General features: G+C 41.4%; 1 protein-coding gene across 2 annotated transcripts; it reads right to left on the reverse strand.

Annotated features, from left to right (window-relative positions):
* Positions 1-557: 557 nt before the first annotated feature.
* Positions 558-8921, reverse strand: LOC110532154 (ERBB receptor feedback inhibitor 1). Of its 2 annotated transcripts, none has more exons than XM_021615804.3 (4): positions 8564-8921; positions 5555-5759; positions 4889-4977; positions 558-3711 (listed from the first exon to the last, which is right to left on the reverse strand). In XM_021615804.3, the coding sequence occupies exons 2-4, from the start codon at positions 5650-5652 to the stop codon at positions 2561-2563; spliced, it is 1338 nt and encodes a 445-aa protein (XP_021471479.3). In that variant the 5' UTR covers positions 5653-5759; positions 8564-8921; the 3' UTR covers positions 558-2560. The 2 variants fall into 2 exon arrangements, with proteins under 2 accessions (XP_021471479.3, XP_021471478.3); XM_021615803.3 differs by lacking the exon at positions 8564-8921 and adding an exon at positions 6147-6276 and having other exon boundaries at positions 2265-3711.
* Positions 8922-24867: the final 15946 nt, after the last annotated feature.

The raw sequence follows: 24867 nt of genomic DNA on the forward strand, positions 1-24867 counted from the left end.
CAGGTCATTCATACCGCCTACTGTGTTGGAGTGTGCCCCTGGCTATCCGTAAATAAAAAATAAATTGTGCCATCTGATTTGCTTATTGAAAGCAATTTGAAAGGATTTATACTTTTACTTTCGATACTTAAGTATATTTTTGCAATTACATTTACATTTAAATAAGTATATTTAAAACCAAATAGTTTTAGAATTTTACTCAAGTAGTATTTTACTTGGTGACCTAAGGTATCTTTACTTTTACTCAAGTCTGACAATTTAGTACTTTTTTCCACCACTGGCCGTGATAAAATATTCTCGTTCCTGTTTCAGCTTATACTGAAAATAAAAAGTATAGATTGAAAAGAGTGTCCTGTGACAATCCAGTTGTTTATCAATGTTCAACACCGGTAAGTTGAACCATTACTATAGTACAAATGTTAGCAAGGGTATGTATGGGGTTAACCACTGTGCATGTTATGATGATGATTTTAATGTGTAATATGACTAATTTACCATAAAGCAGTATTGTATTGAATACCATATGATAGCCTGAAAATGAAACGAACAAAAAAACATTTAATAAATAAGGTATTTATTTAAATAGATTAAGAATACATCATTCAACATTTTTGTACAACACAAGCACTTTTAAATACTGTAGAGAACTACCCATGAAATGACAACACTTTTTAAAGCAGAATGTAACCATGTCTGCTGTGGGACAAACTTCAACGTCTGTTGATGTAACAAGTATCATATCATGTAAACAGTTTTCTGAACTTCAGAATGAAAGGTAACAACTCTCGTTTACAGCACCTCCATAGCCCCCCCCCCCCACCCCAAAAAACGATGTAAATACCCCATATCCATTTGAAATAATATAGTTTGGTAATTGAAGTCATGAAATTGGCTAATCTAAATGGTTATCAATCTCATGCACTATCCCTTAAAATAAATGTATGCTGTAATACACAATTGTACAAACTACAAAGTCACCATACATACAGTCCTTAAAAAATACTATAATTTATTATATTCCATGTTAATTGCATTGATCATATTAAGTAGCCCTACCAACTCATAACAATTTAAGTACAGATATAAATCCATAGTATTTACCTTATCATTGGGCGGGAAATGACTGGATAAGGAAGGGTAACCAATACAACTAATATCACATCCTCATTCTATCTCCCTTTAATATAGGCACTTTTCAAATACATTTACAAAGAAAATACTGTGAGGTGAAATCAAGAGTTAAACTTGGCCAAATTGTGATAATATAAATAATGTTGAATGAAAAAAGTAGATACAATTATGAGAGAGAGACTTATTTATAGAATCAAAAAATCCACAACATCCACTTTGTGTAATACTTGAAAACAGACCAGCTGTTCGAAATGGAGGAGCGACCCAATCTCCATTCATTGTTAAAGGCTCTGTGTTTTTCCTGTGTTTTATCAACTCAAAAAAACTGATTGGATTGAATCAACTCAAAAAACTGATTGGATTTTTAAAGTCATCAATGTAAAGGATTTTTTTTTTTACCCACCTTTTAACCCAAACCCATGACACAGTGAAATGTTTAGTTGTTTAGTAAAATGTTTAGTATAAAAATGGCTGCATTGGGCCTTTTAATGGGCCTTACTATCTCTGACTTTGTTTAGGAAACATTGACTTACTGGGATAAGTGGTTGTCCCACATAGCTATCTTAAGATGTAAAAGTTGCTCTGGATAAGAGCATCTGCTAAATGAATAAAAATATAACATTTCTGAGTCAAGGCCATCCACTGTAAAAATGTGTCAGGTAATCCAATAGGATGCCTACTAGGGGGGAAATCTTTGTGACGTCCAACTCTGGTCATACTGGGTCATATTCATCAGTGCACACACTAGCAAAGCGTTTACCAACAGAAAACGAAAATGAATGTTTCTTATTGGGCAAGTTCAGGTAGTCCCTCCCTGTTTCGGTCGGGTTTCTTCCATTTGGTGACTAGTTAATACGACTCCGGCTGAAAAGGGACGATTTCTATACATATTTTTTGTGAACAGCTAATTAGTGGGTATATACTCCCTAGACTTGGAATATTATAAATAGACCTTTCCCCACATTGAGTAGAACATTTTACATTAGTTGATACATAACCATGAACAGTAAGGACCAACTAGACCTAGATCGATTAGTTTAAAACTAAACATGTCTAGTAAACCGATACCTTCAAATTAATCCCTCAACAGATTGGTCTTTCAACAGCAAAATAAAGTACAACAAATGTTTCACTTGCATGTCTTCAGTTAACCCATACCATTTAACAAAACACTACTCACAGAGCACAACAAAAAACACCTTATACCAATCCATCACACTGTTTTCTGTTTGAATACAGTGACAGTACAGATCTGACACTTGAAGCCTCCAGGCATCTATGGTTTATCTTTGCGAAAATTCTGTTTGTTGCATCAAGTGAGGTGGGAAAAGTTTTAGTGGTAGCACCCTAGACTGAATGACTAAGGGTTCGTCCCGAAATGGCACCCTATTTCCACTATAATTAAAGATGCACATTAGTGTGTGGGGGGTCAGTCTTCAAGCTTTCCGCAATGCTGAAGCTCTATATGATGACAGGAGGTTTCTGCCTGTTCTGGCAACCCCACTCTGAGCTGGGAGTGTTGCTGGACACTGTCTGCCTCCTTCTCCCTCAAGAACCTTTCTAACCTGTCCATGTAGGATGGCCGCCGGGGTAGGAGGAAATAGTGCGTGGCGCTGGCTTTCCTGCCATCCTCCATGATAGGCACGATACAGGGGGAGCGTGGGCCCACCAAGGGCCCAGTGGACCCCTCCCTATGCTGCTGTTGTGGCCTCTGGAGGCCCTTGCTGACATATTTGGGGTTGGGGGCGAAACTCTGCGTAGGGGGCATCACCCCATTCACGTATATAGGTAGGCTCTTGGGACTAGGGGTGCAACAGGAGCCACAAGGGGGCGCTATCGGTTTCCTGGGAGGGACTTTGGGAGGCTTGTCCTTGTCTTGGTCCTCGGTGACAGACCAACGGTGGCAGTTGGCAGTCTTGGAGGGGCGTGGGGGGATGGGGATGCGGGGAGGAACTTCAGGCTTGTCCAGCTGGGGGTTGCCCCTGTAGCTGCCATGGTGGTGGTGGTGAAGGTGGCACGACTGGCGCAGGCCAGAGGGCTTGAAGGAGCTTGCAGGGCCCGAGTGGGAGCGCCGCAACTTGGACCATTGGGGCCGATCTGGTTGCTTACTAGAAATGTCCCTCACTGCTACCACCACGGCCCCTGGCCCTCTCTGTCCCCCAAACTGGGCCTGCTGCTCCTGGGTTCCACTTTGGGCTCCACCCTTAGCCGAGCCGCTAGCCCCGGGGGGCCCCTCAAGGTAGGCATAGTTGACCTGGCCACAGCCCCTGAAGCTTCGTCGTCCGGTGGCGCCATAGTGGAGGGCCAGGGCATTCGTGGAGCAGCGCTGGGGAAGTAGGTGCTGCCTCTCGTCGATGAAGAATTCCACCTCGCTCTCCGCTGCCTCATCTGAGGAGTTATCCTCTGGGTCAGGGAGAGGGGGCAGGGGCTTGGGGCCGCAGGACGGACTCTGCTCATAAACTGATAGTCTCTGGAAGGAGGGGACCACCTGGTCCCCCTCAGGAGGGCGGGGCCTGGTGGAGTGAGAGGTCAAGGGATGGCTGCTAGAGTACAGTAGATGGTAGGGCTGGGGCATCTTGTCTGTAAAGACAGCAAATAGAGAGAACATTCAACATAACTTGAATGAAATGTTTTTAATACTCACAATTTACAGTCAAATTAAAAGAGAATGAGCAAAGGAGAAACATTAATTTATTGAACATGGAAAATAGAAAACAGAAACATTTTAGCCTTACAATTATATTATCTTCACTCTTATCTCCTCCCACAAAACAACAGATTTGAGCCAAATGTATTCAACAATAGTGAACAATACACAACCACACTACACATAAATGATACATCAATTTCCATCCCAAGGAAGGAGAGTCCTCCACAGACAGACCACTTTCTGAGAGGAAGCTCTGCTCTCTGTAAAACATCAGCCACAACAACACCCAGATTAGTTGACGAATAATTTATCAGCGACGCAAGTGACAATCTTTAAGAAGCTTCCCATAACCTTCGGGAGCTTCCTGAACAACATCCTCCAATGAAAACATCAGATTCTGATTCCGCCACAGAGCTCAGGGACAGCCAGTGACCAGACAGCAAGAGATAGCCTTCTTCCTTTCTCTCTGCCCCAGCCCTCCCTCTCTCCCATCCCCAAGCCCAGTGTAGACTACAGCAGACCTGGGTCCAAGCAGTATATATTTACTTTCAAATACTTTAGGTGAACTTGATTTAGCTTTTACCTGACCTGGCATAATGGAACCAAACCCCTCCTACATTTCCGCTTTTGGGACTATTCCATTGTTGTCATTATGCTTGGCAAAGCTCAAGAAAACAAACTACTATTTCAATCTAGGTCTGATCAGACTCAATTCAACTCTAGGCTCAATCAAATCTACAATCCAGTATTAACGCAGTAGCAAATAAAATTAAAATGCCATTTGTCGAAAAACACAACAGAACAGCTTTGGATCGGAAACAATCCTAGGTAGACACTGCCACAAGTGGAAGGGTCACGTTTTCTAAATAAGACACATGGCATGTCCACAGTATGAAGTACTTTGTAAACAAAGACACTGGGGAAATGTGTGTTTACACACGCAGCCCAATTCTGATGTTTTGCCCAATTATTGGCAAAATAGCTGATCTGATTAGTGGAAAAATATCAGAATTGGGATGCCTGTGTAAACGCAGCCTCAGATGGGTTGAATTGAATTGTTTTTGCTAGTGCTATTGCAAATGTCTGCCGCAAAAGTATTTCACTCACTGTCAAAGCCCTGGGACACTGTGTGGTGTTGGTGATGCTCTCTCAAGTTGTGTTCCATCGCGTCGTCAGCATCCAGGCTAAAGCACAGGCTGAAACACAATGACACACAGAAGAATGCTTGAATTCAACACTTGGCCATGTAGATAGTAGATACAGTATGTAGACTGGTCCTACACTTGTCATTGTGGCTGTAATGTCATGCATTATGTATGCATTAAGCTGGAGTCCGAATTCTAACTTCAGGCAACCGCACGTAATTCAAATGAACTCAAAGAGAAGTCAATGCAGGATTTTTGTGAGAGTTGGGCGCGAGTTAGGATTCGTCCTTCAGTAACATGATTGCACTGAACCCATTCTCACTTTTTGCAATAACCATACTATGTATGTCAATATTTGACAAGCATCAATATAACAATATCAATTACACAATTTGAATGAATTATTTTTTTTAAATAAAAAATGATTGCAACAATAATAACAATATTAAACATCAATACAGGGACATTCCTGTGAATACAATGAAAATACAACTGATTATCAAGTATTTCGGAACTACATGAAGTATTTCAAGTATTTCTGAACTACACTATTTTTTTATGATAAAATGTTTATCAACTACTAATAATTCCTTAAAGTGTACCTTAATGTAAAGTGTTGCCCACTCACCTGTTTGTGCCATGTGGCTGTCCCCAGTAAGCCTTGTTTCGGGCCATGCTGTGACAGAGACTGGGGGAAGGCAGGCTGCTCCTAACGGACATGTACATGTAGATCCATAGAGCACCCAGTCCTCACAGAGACACTGTCCATCTGCTTACTGCAGTCCAGCCAACCAGTAGTAGTCATCCTGTCTCCTTGTTAGGTGCTGGCATACCTGAATAAGAGTGTGACAGAGAGAGAACGAACGAGAGACAGAAAAGGCACGAGAGAGGGAAAGAAACAGAGAGAGAGAGGAAAAGAGAGAGGGTGAGAGAAAGATAGTGAGAAGAAATAAGCAAACATTCAAGTGTTCATCAACTATGTTGCTAACCATTTTGCTAACCATTTATTTCACAGGCCGGTTTCAGCTTCCTTTTGCCTGGTATTTTTGCCTTGTACACAACAGGTAAGCTACCTGGTACTAAATACATAGTGGGCCTTGTTATAATAAATCCAGTCAACAACAAAGTCATTATTAAACTATGTACTTTCCATTTGACAAATGTAATTTCTCTGAAAACACCAAATAAATTACCAATATAATTGAGTCATAACCTCTTACCCCTTTAACCATAACCTGACCACTATACTCCTTGTACCAGTGGTTGCTTTGCCTTGCTTTACTGAGCTAAGCCTCTCATGTGTGTCTCTCCTTTGTAGATCCAGCTCAATGAGCCTGACTGAGTCTGACTGAGGCATGGAGTTGCATTGCACAACCTCTGGGTCAACAGTGGGCAGGCCTAAGCACTTTCTCCACTCCTTCTTCCCCTCCCAGGCCTGTGAGGCTGTGCTCTGCTCTCTGTACTCTGTAGTCATTCCTATTGCAGTGCTGCAGCGTAGGCCCACACCAAGGGGCCACAACAGAGCCCTTTCAACAGAGGCCATTGTGCAACAAGCTCCTGTGACGCTGGAATGACAAACACTCCCAGTGTGACAGTGCGCCAACACTCACACACACGCTTTACTGTGCGTGCGTGTGTGTAGCCGAATGTGCGCAAAGTTTCTCACACATTTGCATACAAGCGTGCACTCACACGTACACACACACAGTAAATACCTACTTGGTCAGGAGGAGAGCGCCACTGGCAAACAGTTCAAGTACTTTCCATATGTCATATGAAAAAAGTGAATGTCTGATACCACAGAGATCAACATGTTTTTTTCAGAGCTGTACAGCCAGGTGTTCTTGTCAACTTTTTTCTTTGAACATAGTCTTCATACCACCCAGGAAAAAAGGTTCAATTCCAAATTCAAAACACTGACAGCTGACAACAACAATATCGATAATGACAAGTCCACTGGGGAGAAAGACTGGACAAAGTGTCACCACAATGCTACACAACAACCTGGGCCCTTTCCTTGCGCCACAAACGGGTCATGGTCTTGCGAAAAGCTGCTCTTTATGCAAACAAGTGATGGGACAAAAGGGGATTTGAACTATAATTGTAATGGTGAAAAGTTGGTTGACGTGTGGTGTGGGAAGCTTATGCATATACCATCCATGGAACGCTCTCTAGACAAGACATAACATTTATCTACCTTCAAGTACAAGAAACAACCTTCTGCGTAATTTATGTCATGAGAGAGCTCAGAGATGCAAGAAACCAAACAATAAGGAATTCTACCGGCAAATAACTCAGTGGTCATGAATGAGGCCACTCTGGGCCATGAATGGCCCTTTGTGTTTTGGCTGTGCGGAGAGAGGCCTGCAAATCCCAGCGAACTCTCCCATGAGGTCAGGCCAGAGACATGCCATGGAGACATCCAGGGATGGCAGAGGTGTGTGAGAGAGAGAGATTCCTGGTGAGATTATGACCCGCCATTGGCATCTAGAGATCCATTTGAGGAAGGGGAAACTAGCCTAAAACACAGTCAGCACTAAGCCCATTAGAAGAGATATGTGTTTATCATTTATCAGGGGCAGTAGGATAAGGGGGGGGGGGGGGTTGTAAACATTACACCATTGATAAGCCTCTAACTTTTACCCATTGAAACAGGTGTAAACCCATTGAAACAGATGCTATTCATCACATATCTAGCTTCTCTGGCATTCAGCCATTTGTGGACTATTGCCCAAATTAAGGTTGGCAGCAAAGAGAAAAGTGAAGAACGGTGATAACTTGTGCAATATTACACCAATATAAACTATATTTTAAGATGGAGCAACTCACTTCTGATAGTCCTTAGTTTTAAGCCCTGAATACCAATAACACCACCTATCTCAATTTGATCAGAATACTCATACTATTTTCTATTTTCATAGAGCCCATATTGCAATTAGGCCTACAATATTGTGATTTGTTTTATAAAGTGGCAAGAGAGCAAAGCAAAGAAAAATCAAGGTAATAAAGACAAAAATATATATATTTAAACATGACCAGAATATGTTATATTTGGCCTAGCGTTATATAATAGGCTTGTTATTATCATGGCGTATTACAGGTCAATAGCAACATTCTTATTATGCATTTCTGTCAAACGTATACTGTGATGAAATAAAATGTATTTTGTCACTGTCAAATGTTCCCAAACCGGGAAACTATACCTGCTCTACCTGTGCAACAGGCAAAGAATCATGAACAGAATAACACACCCTGTCCGGCAGACTCTCCCAGCTGACCGGTGACTCAGGTGCGAATAATTTCCCAAATAGAGGCCCTCAACATTATTCCATTACTGTGTTCAAGTCAAGTTTATTTGTCATATGCACAGGATACACATGGTAGGCGACACAGTAGGCTACAAGTAAATGCTTAATCGCTTATTTCCGAAAATAGTATTAAGATATAAAAGAAATAAAAAGCCTGTTGATCTAATAATCTTCTCATTCACAAATAGGCTAGTGTCTGTTATTGACACAATACTTTCATTTCAGTCGCAGCAGGCTTTAACATAGTAGCCTACTATGTTAAAACAGCCTATTTGATTGTAATATTGCTACTATACTGTCATTGTAAATTAATTTATTAAGCTACTTACCATCAAAGTAGGCTGTTGTGTAGTGGAGGTATCGTAGTATAGTAGCTCCTTAGATTTCTAGCAGGTCTATCCAGTTATTGGCCGACTGCTGACGACAACAAAACTTGCACGTGCTATATATTTTCCGACAACATTCGCTCGGGGAATTAATTCGCTCACAGCAACGCGGTTTCCCTATCTTTTATAAGCATGGGTCAACGCTTGAACATTTGCTCCACCCGCGCCTTGCTCTTAATCTTAAAGTGACCAGTTCTTATTTCCAGCTACTTGTATATATCCTCTCTCTTTGATATCTCTCCAATACAGCACTGTTCAGAGGTGTAAAGACAGGCTACCACCCAGAATAGTCTGACATAGTAACCTGTCCGACTTCTGACACCAATTGGACACTTCTGACACCAGCATAGCAAAGGAGGGCGGGGATTCTTGGAACAAACATTTAAACCCAACAGGAGGGGTTCGATTATCTGGTGAGGACACTACAGTAAATACTGGTCAACTGGACATTACATGTTAATAACACTGACGTGTTAAACACTTCCAGAGTTATTAAGGCTACAGTTTAATAAGTCTTTTTCGATTATACCAATTTATATTAACATTTATTTCTGTCAGTTGGGGACGAGGTGTTGATGACTGTAGATACTATCACCATTCACCAACTTTGTTTACCACCGAATGAGGTCTAGATTTAGATTTGATTGGGATCCCCATTAGCCAACGCCAAACGCAGCATTCGGGAAGTAGGGGTGCTGAGGGGTGCTGCTTCATTTGAAAGAATTTGGCAAAATTATGTAAATGAATTATTTCTGTATTTTAGTCACAATACAGTTGCACATTTTTCTAAAAACGTGTTTTCACTTTGTCATTATGGTGTATTGTGTGTAGATGGGTGAGAAAAAAACGTAAATGTAATGACTTTTGAATTCAGACTGTAACACAACAAAATGTGGAATAAGTCAAAGGGTATGAATACTTTCTGAAGGCACGGTACCTATACATATGCCTTATCTAGGTTTACTAGGTCAGATGTGGAGAGGCGTTGTGTTGTGAAGTGTTGTTTTATTTGTTTTTTAAAGAAAATGTTGCGGTTTGCTTGGATAATTTGAGATGGAAGGGAGTTCCAAATGATCATAGCTCTATATCAGGGTTCCCTAACTGGTGCCCGCAGGCTGAATTTGGCCCATGGGTGATTTTATTTGGTCCCCCCAAGTTTTCTGGACATAAATGACTGCAAGAACACCAGCTCTAAGTGATTTTAATTTACAAAATCTGTTCCAAAGTATTCCCATGCATTATAGAGAGATATATGTGATCGTTTTAAATTATTGTTTTCGTCAAATATTACATCTGTTTAGGCTTCTTGTGGACTACAAATTATTTGTAATTATGTTCCGGCCCCATGACCATCCGCTCAAGAAAGAATCGGCCTGCGGCTGAATCTAGTTGATGATCCTTACTCTATATAATACTGTGCATTGCGTTTCCTTGAATTACAGTATGGATATTGATGAAGTGAAGTTATATTGCATATCAGATAACAATGTGGGAGTGAGGGTGTGGGGACCCAAGAGCGTGTGTGGGTGGAAGTTCACGGGTGAGTGTGTGGGTGGCTTTGGGCGAGTGTGTGTGAGTAAGTGTTTACATGACACGTACAGTACAATGTGTGTGATCCATAAAGATACAGTGGAAGGGCCATGTGAGCAGGTTGGAAACCTCTGTCTGAACTAACTTGTCTGTTGTTCTGACCAATATAATATCCATGAACTTTGTTCTGCCAAACCAAACACACACACACACACTACCCACCTAACCCTTCACCCTTCCTTTTGGCCAGGAGTTTGATGTGTTGACATCATAGAGACAGGAACTGCCATATAAGGACATGTCTGACTGCACCTGCAGCCAGGCTGCAGAGGAACAGAGTGACTCTACAGCATATAGATCCACTGCAAATGCTCCAGCAGCACAACAGTTTAACAGCAGAATCATCTGGTGGTTTGACAGTTTTAAGTGTGAAATAGACATGTCATGTCTATCTGTGTCAGTTCTCACTAATGTCACACAGTATTTATTTAATAAATTGATCACTAGTCACTTTAAATAATGCCACTTTAATAATGTTTACATATCTTAAATTACTCATCTCATATGTATATACTGTATTTTATACCATCTATTGCATCTTTCCTATGCCGCTCGGCCATATATATATATATATATATATATATATATGTATTTATATGTACATATTCTTATTCCATCCCTGTACATTTGTGTGCATAAGGTAGTTGTTGTGGAATTACAGCACTGTTGGAACTAGAAGCACAAGCATTTCGCTACACTAACCATGTGTATGTTGCCAATAACATTTGATTTGATTTGAGTAATTGAACAGCTCACATCTGCAGTCTCATAAAAGCATCTTTGCGACCTCCACGTCAATTGGGCTTCTTTCTGTCAAGCTTTCTGCTGGGATAATTCAAGCACGGGAATAACATGAATCTTTTCGCTGGTTATTACCCAGCGGGTGACGTTTGGAAGTTTTGTTCATGTATTTTTAGCAACCAGTAAAAAAATATTTTTGACCTTGTAAACTGGTTTTGTGGTTGAGAAGATGTCATATAACAGATTACAACCAACTGATCTCTGCTATAACCAGGTATCTTGTCTTTTTTCATTACAAGATAAAGATGTTATTGGAAAGATGTTATATTTTGGTTGTTATCAGTCAAATAACCATATAACAACCAGATAAGTTAATAACAAACATTTCTTATACAACCATTACACAACCTGACCATAAAAAGACGTCATCATTGCAACCGTTTTTGCCAACTGGATAGAGCACTCAATGCCTAAACACAACATAACTATTCTCTAAGGCTTGGCTGGATTCAATCAATTAAACTGGCACTGATGTCAAACTGCACTCTGGAAAAATGGCTGTTTTCATGTCATGTGCCATTAAAATGTAAGATTATATCAAGGTAACTATTGGCAAATATAAATTGTTGGAAGTAATATGAAGTCACTTTGATTTTAATCAGCAATTTTTTGCAGAACATGTTTCCATGCAGTTTTGATTGAATTTCAGCTTAAGTCTTTAATTATCTCATGGATCTTGAGGTCCACTTAGTGAGAGGACATTAACAGACATGCATGATATATGGCGTGGTCCTCTCCCCCTGTTCCCCCCTACTGCAGTTTCTTACAATGGGCCATTCCACTGAGAGCTCTGTGGGTTGTAGCTACGGTATGGGGTGGGCCCAACTGAACTCCCACAGGGGGAGGTCGAGTCACTTCCTGCTTTGAGACCTCTGTCCCTCACATCTGTTTGTGCCATGCAGATCCCCCATTTGCAACTTCCTCGGCTCCATCTCCATCAAAGTCTTATGATGGATAGATTGCCGTGAAGAAATCTTCAAGCTCTTTGACTTCAAACAGTTGGTCTGAACTGTTTGAAGTCAAGGAGACGTTTTTGAGTTTTTTTAGCAATAAAACTCAACATGAAATCAAGAATCTGTACATTGTATGAATGTTGAATGTTCATTCTCTTACTGGCTGGCAGTTAGCCATGCTGACATGTGTAGGAGGTGAAATATCCCAGCTGTCTTGATTAAAGGTGTTCAACTGTACACATCCATTCTGGTAAATACATTGTGTAGGCTTGGCTTCATTACATCATGTCAAGAGGAGTTTCCGTATAGAGAAACCACCTATGAACAAACATGACATAACAATTACATTCCCAGGACAGGACTTTATATGGCTGGGATGAACTGTGAATTGAACTATAAATGATGTTTAAGTAATGTCCTTGAATCTGATTGTAAAAGTAAAGTTCTAATGCAGTAGTTAAGAATTAATACAGTTAGTGCTGTTAAAAGAAATACATTATGAGAAAACAATGTAGGGAAAATGTTCATTTTGCAACATTAAATCCAACTTGATCTCAATACACTTACCAGTCAAATAGACTCCTAAAGTACGTTCAAATCAATGAAAACGTTATTTCCAAAACACTATATCCACCCATTTTTCACATTTGTGTTTCTTCACCAGAAATGATTGCCTATGGGTACCTCCATGTATGTGTAAAATATTATTGTTCTCAGATTTTCAATTCATAGATTCTAGGTGTTTTTTTGCAAAACTCTGTATATCCATTGTTGAGCTTGAATGGAAAGGCAATTCCCTGTATATTTGACTGTGGTATTTGGTTGTCTCACCTAGCTATCTTTAGATGAATGTCACTCTGGATAAGAGCATCTGCTAAATTATTAAAATGTCAAATGTAAATGTTTTACATACAGATCTCATGTTACTGTACTGATTCATAAAGAAAATATATATGTATAGATGTCACAAATGTATCATTTTTACAGTTATTTATAAAACATGTAGTTATGTGTTTCATTTGCTGTGTAAAACCTAGCAGTACTACTTACTTCTCTTAGGGTGAGGCTATATAGTATAGCATTTTGCAAAAAAATCTGGATTATTTGTCTCTTTGTGATAGATTTAAAAGAAATACATGTCTGTCATTGTCACGCCCTGACCTTAGATATCTCTGTTTTTCTATATATTTTAGTTAGGTCAGGGTGTGACTAGGGTGGGTACTCTAGGTTCTGTATGTCTAGGGTTTTTGTATGTCTAGGGGTTTTTGTATGTCTATGTTGGCCTGATATGGTTCCCAATCAGAGACAGCTGTTTTATCGTTGTCTCTGATTGGGGATCATATTTAGGTAGCCATTTTCCTCATTTGTGTTGTGGGATCTTGACTATGTGTAGTTGCCTGTCTGCACTATTTTGTATAGCTTCATGTTTCGTTTGTGCTCTGTTTTGTTTTGGAGAGTTTTCAGTTTATTACAATTACGTGGAACTCTACTCACGCTGCGCCTTGGTCTCACTCATACAACGATCGTGACAGTCATTCAACAACCCCATGCTATGATTAGATAGTTAAAAAACCCACCTTTCCCTTTCATAAGTTCTTTAAACAATAACAACTAACCATGTGACATTTCTGAAAATGGATATATAATGTTTTGAAAAGAAACTCTTCAAACTATAATAAAATTGAAAACCTAAATGTAAAATCCATTCCCCAGGAAAAAGTAGGTCACATGTGGGAAACATGACAATGAACCTTTATAGGATTAAGATGGGATGAGACACGAGTTTATGGTCATTATCACACCCTGATCTGTTTCACCTGTCTTTGTGCTTGTCTCCACCCCCCTCCAGGTGTCGCCCATCTTCCCCATTATCCCCAGTGTACTTATACCTGTGTCCTCTGTTTGTCTGTTGCCAGTTTGTTTTGTTTCGTCAAGCCTACCAGCATTTTTCTTGTGCACCTGTCTTTTTCTAGTTCCTGTTTTCTAGCTTTCCTGCTTTTGACCATTCTGCCTGCCCTGACCCTGAGCCTGCCTGCCGTTCTGTACCTTGTTACACCACCCTGGATTACTGACCTCTGCCTGAGCCTCCCATTCTGTACCTTTCGGACTCTGCTCTGGACTACTGACCTCTGCCTGCCCTTGACCTGTCATTTGCCTGCCCCCCTGTTTCTGTAATAAACTTTTGTTACTTCGAAACTCTCTTCATCTTCTCCTGAGCCTTGATAGTCGTAACTGTATGCTCCTAAGCAAACAATGTCAACACAGCCTTGCATTCCAACTCCACTACACTCATACCTCTCCTTTGCGATATCAAAATGGTATTGAGTAAAGTAGGTGTACAGTATAGTATACAATGGGCATTTCACTATTTCATGACCACTTGAAGTGATCCGCCTCATTCTCAATGGGCGATGTCACAATCAGAATCCAGGAAATGTGTCATAAAGGTTGTGATAAACTGTGTGATGAGGGCCATGACTAATGTCCATATTTCGTTCTTACTTACTCACTTATCAATTTATTCCACTGTTTGTATTATCACTTTTCTGGTATGTGATTATAATGTACTGCTTTTTTCTCTCATAAAGCCTCCTCTTGAGCACAAGATGAATCATTGTCCTTCACAAAATCGAGGTCTATATGGGTCTGTTTCCTTATATGGATCAGTTTTCCTTACCCAGAGATTAAATCTAGCCCTGGATGAAATATCATTGTTGATAAGGCATCAAGGCAAAGGGTGGCTACTTTGAAGATTCTCAAATATAAAATATATTTAGATTTGTTTAACACTTTTTTGGTTACAACATGAATTCATATGTGTTATCTCATAGTGTTGATGTCTTCACTATTATTCTACAATGTAGAAAATAGTAAAAAATTAAGAAAAACCCTTGAATGAGTAGGTGAGTCCAAATGTTTGACTTGTACTGTATGTTTATTTGAAATAAAGTAAGCTTAAGAACAAATCATTCCAGGAGTGCTACCAATATGGCAACCCAGTCATTGAATGAATAACTGCTATATTCCTCACTGAATATCCTGATAGTCTTTCCCTCTACTCACAAGTCACTTCCTTCTCTCTCAGATGTTCCTTATTGAGTTCTCCTTTCTGTGTTTACTGATGTCTGCCCGTAGGCCCACATCCTCGGGTTACGCTCTGGGGAGGATGCTAGCCAGAGTAGCCAGGTGACTGTAACTTGTTCTTCCGTTCTGTGAGCTCTGGAGGGTGGGTTGCTGTAGGGATACAAAGGCCTAGCGTGGTGGTGTGGTAATGACATTACCGCGCCAGAGAGCTACTCTGCTAAATGGTTTTGGCTTATCAGTCTTCATCTCCTCTCCTCTCATCAAGACTATCACCACTTCCATTTCCTAATCGTTGTAGCTAACATCCAATAGTGCCACTTTTGTGGGATTTTTTATTTAGAATTGATATGCTGATGAAATATCTCATTAATTATGGAAATTATTTGTCTTATGCCAATTCATAGCTATATTTCCTGTATCGTGTCTATTCATTTTGCATTTTCTTTAAATTAACCTTATACACACCAGTATCTGACTGGTGTATTTCTAGGGAGATCCAACCAATCACAGCCATGTCACACCTGCAGTGTGACTCAAATAATAACATGTATACCAGGGCAATATCATAGAGCCCAATCTTGTTTAAGCAGTGGAACCTGACTGGCTAGTTGGAAAACTTGTACTTCCTGTTGTTGTACTAAAGAAAAATTGGTACATTTGAGTCATATCCAATCAGTGAGCACCTTTTTACATGTGGGGAACCATCCAATGATCAAGCGGTCAGCTGGAGGGAGTGGTTTGCCACTGTCACCCCATGGTAACACACACACATACAGTACACAATGTCAAAATACACACACACACAATGTCAAAATGTACACACATGCACTAATTAACAGTGTGATTTCAATAACAGAGGCTTGAACAACCGGATGCTTGTTTATCAATGTGTCAACGTGAACGCATCTGTCCCTATCCAACTAAACTAGTCATGAAATAAGCCTGGCTGAATGAAAGCTTGGCATATCTGCTTTGGTCCAACATGAAAAGGAACTGGACTCCTTAGATGTATGCGTGGGCTATACCATGACCTTTGACCTTGACCCAGAAGAGAACAGCTGTCACAGCAGGGTGGCGGGCTGAGACATCAACCACAGGGAGGAAGAGGAGGATGGACAGAGGATGGATGATGTTTGTTTTTCTTCTGCGAGTCAACTAGGAGGTGGGAGAAGAGCTCCGGTAGCCCACAGATGTGGAATAGGGTTGATATACCTGAACCAATGAAAGTTGTGAATAAGCACTTTAAGCTGTATGCATTAGGGCTGTAACAATATTGAGTCTTTAAAGTTGATGACACAAGTGTACCAATATTCTGTGTCTGTGTTGTGTATATGCATTGGTCATTTCAACTGGATAACCTAATCAAAACACTGCACTCTATCCTATTGAGGGAACTTGAATGCAGATGGGAAAACCCACTAGGCACAGACGTCTAGTTTTGATTTACATTTGGTTGCGTTGTCAACTAACGTGAATACAACATGAAAACAACAAAAAATATTGACATGTTATTGGATTTAGGTTAAAATTTGGGTGAAAAAAATATGAAATTCCTTTTTGCAAACCCAATCAGTTTTCCACCTGTACATAGCCCATCTGTAAACAGCCCATCTATCTACCTCTTCCCCATGCTTTAATTATTTATTTATCTTGCTCTTTATTTATCTTGCTCTCTATATTGTAATTACTTCGCCACCATGGCCTATTTACTGCCTTAACTCCCTTATCTTACCTCATTTGCACTCACTGTACATAGACTTTTTTGTTTTATTTTTTTCTACTGTATTATTGACTGTATGTTTTGTTTCTTCCATGTGTAACTCTGTGTTGTTGTATGTGTCGAATTGCAATGCTTTATCTTGGCCAGGTCGCAGTTGCAAATGAGAACTTGTTCTCAACTAGCCTACCTGGTTAAATAAAGGTGAAATAAAAACATTTAATATACAAATTGATTCAATGTCTTCACATATGGTATTTTGTTGTTGAAATGTTGTGGAAACAATGTTGATTCAACCAGTATAAATGGCATTGTACTGCAAATACAGCATTTCAGTTACATACAGTTGTTTGCAATCATGGCCAGCTGTGGTTAGAAATGTTGAAATATGGTTCTATATAATTTTGTTGTGTTGTGTGAGTGTATACAGGGGTGTATTCATTACGCCGATTCTGTTGCAAAACGCTTTGTCTGTTACAAATGTTTAGCAACATGAACAGTTTACTCCGAACGGAAACCGGTTTGCAACGAAAATGAGAGTTTCTGTTGGACAAATTCAGGTAGGTCCCTCCACGTTTCATTTTGTTTGCTTCTGTTTGGTTCTTAAACGATAAACGGTTTCTGTTGCAAGACGTAATGAATACTCCACTGGATTCCATGGTTGGTATAAAAAGTTGGTAGTTAAACCCTAGTGAAAAGTATAGAGTGTTCAGTCCGTATCGTAATCCTGGGATTCCAATAGAACAGAGTATGTTTTTTAATCAAGGATAATTGTTTCAATTGCCAGCAGGAGATTGGAAATGAAAAGATTAGCACTAGTCTACATACACAAACACACACACATACACATACTTTCACAGGATGCTGAGAGAGGGTGAAACAAAGTGAGTCAGTGACTAAACAACTGGGCACGGAAGTGGGCATGGATTCAAGTGATTTTAACACAACACAAATTATTTCATCGTGACGGCCAACTGTGAAAAGCAAGTTTAAGTAGGATCTCCTAAATGAAAGGGGTGATTCTTTGCTGTTTGCCCAGGATACAGCACTGGAGGCCTGGGCAGCTTCCCTACCCGTAGTTCCAGGCCATGGAGGTTTGCAGGCCCAGCAGGAAGCCTTCCGCAGCCCATTGTGAGAGAAAGGCCAGTGCATTAATTTACCAGTGAAAGACTGGGAAAAAGAAACTCCAGCACACTGGCATTCTTGTATGATCCACAATATTTTTAATGGGGCTACTACTACTGAAGTACTCCCAATTAAAAAGAGGAAGAGAGGTCGAGTGGGGAGACAGAGAGACATAGATTAATTCAAGAGAGATATGTAGGCTTATGATGAGTGGGTTGGAAAGTAAAAATGTATTTCCACACCAACACTGAAAATATGATGAACACATTCATGTTAAGTTCTACCTCATTTACCTGTATACAGAAAGTACTTTGTGAAATGTTAAACGCTTATATTCATCATTCTATGAATTTTTTATATTTACTTGTTTTCTTTCCCCTCAGGGACGCTGTGAGTGGATATGGGTGACAGTGTGTACACAGCGTGTGTAACCACCTCCTGGTGAATGTGGTAGTGGTGGTGCTCGTGTGTGTTTGTGTATGAGTGTTTGTGAAGTTCTGTTGTGTGTATTCATCTGATTAAGTTAGGGGAGCAGTGACTGGGACGTCTATGTATTTTCGGCCCACAAATGTCCTCCGAGGTCCTCTGGCCTCTCTCTCTGGCAGGAACTTGTTTTGGAATCCAGAGGCATTACAAAATATAGCCGCACCCCCTCCTCCCTCCTTTCCTTCTCCCACCTACTCACTCCCACCCTCCTCTCTTTCCATCCACCTCACACTCCACTTCCTGTTGAGTCACAGAACAAGACAGAACCATGTTTTACACTTTTACAGCTCCCCTCATCCCTTTCTCCCTCCCTTCTTTCTGCTATGTCTTTCGTTTTGTTCAATCCCTTACAGAGAGAGAATGAGTTGGAAATATTTTTCCCTTGGCAGCAAGCAAAATCAATGAATAGCAGATGGTATGAGTGTACAGTATGTATCCATTCCTGGCAATTGAAGTTCAGCAGAGTTCATTGCTACAGTGCATGACAAAGTGGATCATTGAATTATGAGCTTTGCAGAGAATATTCAATGGCAATATTATACCGTAAAGAGAGGATAGAGGGGAATCTGTGAATTGTAACCATCCTAAGTGCTGGTATGTATCAACATAAACACATTCAAAGGCACACGCACAGACGCACGCACGCACACAGAGATACATAGTTAGCGTGGAGGCACAGCAGCCAACTGAGTCAGCAGCAGTATGTTAAATGAGTCAACCAGGCAACCACTGAGCCCTTAGTGTTTCCAGGTCCTCCCACACACATACAAGCACGTAGCCTACATTACACAGTGCCCTCCCTTTGCCTCACCATAGACCTTTCCCTCTGTCTGCCAAATTTGTTACCACCTGGTTTTTATTAAATTGCTTGTATAATGTCAAAGTATGCAATATTTTTATAGCGAGGGAAAATGTTTGAGGCAACAAAATTGGACAGAATTGGACAATGTTGTAATGACATTTCTCGCAAATGGGCTCTCTAGTAGTTACTTTACCATATATGTAGCCTACATAATGTTAGGGAACGAGAAACACTGAGATAGGGTGCAAACAATGTAAGGGTTTTATTTATAAAATTTGCAAAATACAAATTAAAACTAGAACAAAGTGTTTTAAAGTGTATCGCCATGTGGATAGTGCAAAGTTTGACCGTTTTTTACTGTGCAGTGCAGCCGTCACACATACAGACCTGGGCCAATAGGTACTTGATTTAGCTTGCCTGGTGTGACAGGTTGACAGATTTTGAACTTTTGGGAATATTCCATTGGCTCCATTTTGCTGGACAAGCTAAATCAAACGCATCTATAATATTTGAATGACAACAAATACTATTTTGACCCAAAGAAGCCACTGACTTGAGCCAGGCTAGAGTATTTCCTCTGATTCTATCCCTCTTTAGTGATTTAATTTGTTTACACTATACCCACCCACATATTGTCACAGCCATATAAGAATTGTGTCAATTGCTACAAGAAATAAAATGTGGTTCTACTGGTAATGTGGACATTGTGACGTAGCCAGGATTACTCACATTAGAAATGTTGCAAGAACCTGATCACTCACATCAACATTCCCAACACTGTAGACAATGACATTAGGTCATGACATGAGCAAATAATCTGTGGTATGTACAGTACTAGTCAAAAGTTTGGACACACCTACTCAGTCAAGGGTTTTTCTTTATGTGTACTGTTTTCTAATGAACTTATCCTCAGCAGCAGAGTTAACTCTGGGTCTTCCTTTCCTGTGGCGGTCCTCATGAGAGCCTGTTTCCTCATAGCGCTTGACAGTACTTGAAGAAACTTGGAAAAGTAAAACAAAATCTGCATTGACTGACCTTCATGTCTTAAAGTAATGATGGACTGTCATTTCTCTTTGCTTATTTCAGCTGTTCTTGCCATAATATGGACTCTCTTCTGTATACCAACCCTACAACTGTTAATTTAAATGCATTCCAGGTGACTACCTCATGAAGCTGGTTGAGAGAATGCCAAGAGTCAAACTAACTCAAAAAAGTTCTGGGACACTGTAAAGTCCATGGAGAATAAGAACACCTCCTCCCAGCTGCCCACTGCACTGAAGATAGGAAACACTGTCACCACTGATAAATCCACCATAATTGAGAATTTCAATAAGCATTTTTCTACGGTTGGCCATGCTTTCCACCTGGCTACTCCTACCCCGGTCAACAGCACTGCACCCCCCACAGCAACTCGCCCAAGCCTTCATCATTTCTCCTTCTCCCAAATCCGTTCAGCTGATGTCCTGAAAGAGCTGCAAAATCTGGACCCCTACAAATCAGCCGGGCTAGACAATCTGGACCCTTTCTTTCTAAAATGATCTGCCGAAATTGTTGCCACCCCTATTACTAGCCTGTTCAACCTCTCTTTCGTGTCGTCTGAGATTCCCAAAGATTGGAAAGCAGCTGCGGTCATCCCCCTCTTCAAAGGGGGGGACACTCTTGACCCAAACTGCTACAGACCTACATCTATCCTACCATGCCTTTCTAAGGTCTTCGAAAGCCAAGTCAACAAACAGATTACCGACCATTTCGAATCTCACCATACCTTCTCTGCTATGCAATCTGGTTTCAGAGCTGGTCATGGGTGCACCTCAGCCACGCTCAAGGTCCTAAACGATATCTTAACCGACATCGATAAGAAACATTACTGTGCAGCCGTATTCATTGATCTGGCCAAGGCTTTCGACTCTGTCAATCACCACATCCTCATCGGCAGACTCAACAGCCTTGGTTTCTCAAATGATTGCCTCGCCTGGTTCACCGAACAACTTCTCTGATAGAGTTCAGTGTGTCAAATCGGAGGGTCTGCTGTCCGGACCTCTGGCAGTCTCTATGGGGGTGCCACAGGGTTCAATTCTTGGACCGACTCTCTTCTCTGTATACATCAATGAGGTCGCTCTTGCTGCTGGTGAGTCTCTGAGCCACCTCTACGCAGACGACACCATTCTGTATTCTTCTGGCCCTTCTTTGGACACTGTATTAACAACCCTCCAGGCAAGCTTCAATGCCATACAACTCTCCTTCCGTGGCCTCCAATTGCTCTTAAATACAAGTAAAACTAAATGCATGCTCTTCAACCGATCTCCACCTGCACCTACCAGTCTGTCCAACATCACTACTCTGGACGGCTCTGACTTAGAATACGTGGACAACTACAAATACTTAGATGTCTGGTTAGACTGTAAACTCTCCTTCCAAACCCATATCAAACATCTCCAATCCAAAGTTAAATCTATAATTGGCTTCCTATTTCGCAACAAAGCATCCTTCACTCATGCTGCCAAACATACCCTTGTAAAACTGACCATCCTACCAATCCTCGACTTTGGCGATGTCATTTACAAAATAGCCTCCAACACCCTACTCAACAAATTGGATGCAGTCTATCACAGTGCAATCTGTTTTGTCACCAAAGCCCCATATACTACCCACCATTGCGACCTGTACGCTCTCGTTGGCTGGCCCTCGCTTCATACTCGTCGCCAAACCCACTGGCTCCATGGCATCTACAAGACCCTGCTAGGTAAAGTCCCCCCTTATCTCAGCTCGCTGGTCACCATAGCATCTCCCACCTGTAGCACACGCTCCAGCAGGTATATCTCTCTAGTCACCCCCAAAACCAATTCTTTCTTTGGCCGCCTCTCCTTCCAGTTCTCTGCTGCCAATGACTGGAACGAACTACAAAAATCTCTGAAACTGGAAACACTTATCTCCCTCACTAGCTTTAAGCACCAACTGTCAGAGCAGCTCACAGATTACTGCACCTGCACATAGCCCACCTATAATTTGCCCAAACAACTACCTCTTTCCCAACTGTATTTTAATTAATTAATTTATTTTGCTCCTTTGCACCCCATTATTTTTATTTCTACTTTGCACATTCTTCCATTGCAAATCTACCATTCCAGTGTTTTACTTGCTATATTGTATTTACTTTGCCACCATGGCCTTTTTTTGCCTTTACCTCCCTTATCTCACCTCATTTGCTCACATCGTATATAGACTTGTTTATACTGTATTATTGACTGTATGTTTGTTTCACTCCATGTGTAACTCAGTGTCGTTGTATCTGTCGAACTGCTTTGCTTTATCTTGGCCAGGTCGCAATTGTAAATGAGAACTTGTTCTCAACTTGCCTACCTGGTTAAATAAAGGTGAAATAAATAAAAAAAATGAAAGAGTGTGCAAAGCTGTCGTCAAGGCAAAGGGTGGCTACTTTGAAGAATCTCAAATATAACATATATTTTGATTTGTTTAACACTTTTTTGGTTACTACATGATTCCATGTGTTATTTCATAGTTTTGATGTATTCACTATTAATCTACAATGTAGAAAACAGTACAAAACAACCCTTGAATGAGTAGGTGTGTCCAAACTTTTAACTGGTACTGTATATAGTCCCTCCATTTGAGGAAGTCATAAGTATTTGGACAAATTCACTTATAGTGTATTACAGTGGTCAAAAGTTTGGTATTTGGTCCCATATTCCTAGCAAGCAATGACTACAACATTTTTGAATGTATTTGCAGTTGTACCGCCTCTTGTCGGAAGGAGTGGACCAAAGCGCAGCGTGAGAAGTGTTCATGAGTTATTTTATTAATCACAAAAACACTTGAACAAAATGAATGCGAACAGTTCTGTCATGTAACAGAGACTAAACAGAAAATAACTACCCACAAACACAGGTGGGAAAAGGGCTGCCTAAGTATGATTCCCAATCAGAGACAACGATAGACAGCTGCCTCTGATTGGGAACCACATTCGGCCAAAACAAAGAAATAGACAACATAGAATGCCCACCCCAAATCACACCCTGACCTAACCAAATAGAGAAATAAAACGTCTCTCTAAGGTCAGGGTGTGACAGCAGTTTGTTATTGATACCACTATCAATGTACTCATGGGTTCTTAAGAATATAGTTCTCATAAACATGCTCACGTAATGCCCTGTTAAATGATTAATGATGTTAGTAGAGAAACAATGGTTATGCGAATTCATGGTTGTAACAAATGGTTGACGAGTCATATTGTGATCCTACAATAAATCTATATCAAGCATCATACACATTGTTAGTCATGAAGGCTCTGCCATAGGGGAATGTGTACTGTCACTCTTTGCATATTAATTCACTGGTTGGCAGCTGGGGTGGGCGGGAGCGTGTCCTGTGCACACACGCTGTCACGCCTATTCCCGCTCCTGCGCTAGACGTGGCAACCTTCATTATGACAACCTTCATTATGCACACCTGCTCCCTGTCATTACACACACCTGGACTTCATCACCTTGATTACCTTCCCTTTATTTTGCCCTCAGTAACCAGGAAATATTGGTTTGTTTTCATTCACGGTCTGTATGTGGCGCATGGTTTATTTAGCTGCATTCTTAAATTATTAAACTCACCTTCTGCACCTGCTTCCTGGACTCCTGGCCTATATGTGACAGAACACTACCTCATACATTTTGGAAGGAGCAGAAGATAAAGACATCTCCCAGATGGTTGGTGAACAGGGACAGCTACTCAGTAAACAGCTGGCTCGCCTGGGTGTGGCTATGGATGAGGTCCTCTGCATCCTCCACTGCCTCGACACCACCCGAGCGGAGGGCCTTTTACCTTGAGTCGTCCCGGTGAACCAGTCCCTCAGCCTACCCAGCAGTCTGCCTAGGGAGGTGATGCCCGACTGTCCCTCCTGGACAGTAGGATGGGACTCCATCCAAATGCCTTGGCTTCCTACACCAGTGCTCCCTCTATTTTGCCCATCAGACTGGTGCCCCACCACTGAGAGGTCCACGGTCACTTCCCTACTGACCAGGCGGGCGTTGGCTACAGCCGTCTAGGGGAGAGTAAGTTCCAACTCCGGCAGGGTGCACAGACAGCTCAGGAGTACCTCACCTTCCGGCCCGTGGCAGCCTCCATCGGATGGAATGAACCGGCTCTCTGACTGAGGAGGTGGTCAAGATGGAGTTGGCGTGCCTGGATGACAACCTTTCCTTGGACGCGCTCGTCGCGATGGCCATCTATCTGGACGACCTCCTTCAGGAGTGCCAGCGCCTTCCTTGCCCTCCTCCTTTGGTCATCCTGAGGCAGAGCCTGAACCCATGGAGTTAGGGGTCACACCTCGTTGCGGCAGAGCGGTATCACCAGAGACAGCTGGGGCTGTGTCCCTATTGTGGCCAGGAGGGGCATCAACTCCAGCGGTGTCTGGTGCATCCCAAACAGAGGTCCACTAGGCCAGAGGGACGGCCCCGTGATCATCTGTCTCCCAGGGGAGGTGTGAGTATTCCTTCATGGTTTTCCATCAAACCCTTCCTGGTTTCCATTTTGCTGGCTGTCCCTTAGGTGTTGCCTATACAGCCCTAGTGTACTCTAGTGCCCTGGGGAATTTCATTGACCAAACCCCCGTCTCCTCCCTATACATCACCTCATACCTGCTCCTCTCCTTCTGGCACTAACATGCACATCACAGCAC

The sequence above is a fragment of the Oncorhynchus mykiss genome, chromosome 9, assembly GCF_057628025.1.
Source record: "Oncorhynchus mykiss isolate SJ-2025 chromosome 9, ASM5762802v1, whole genome shotgun sequence".
In the NCBI taxonomy this organism is placed as follows: Eukaryota; Metazoa; Chordata; class Actinopteri; order Salmoniformes; family Salmonidae; genus Oncorhynchus; species Oncorhynchus mykiss.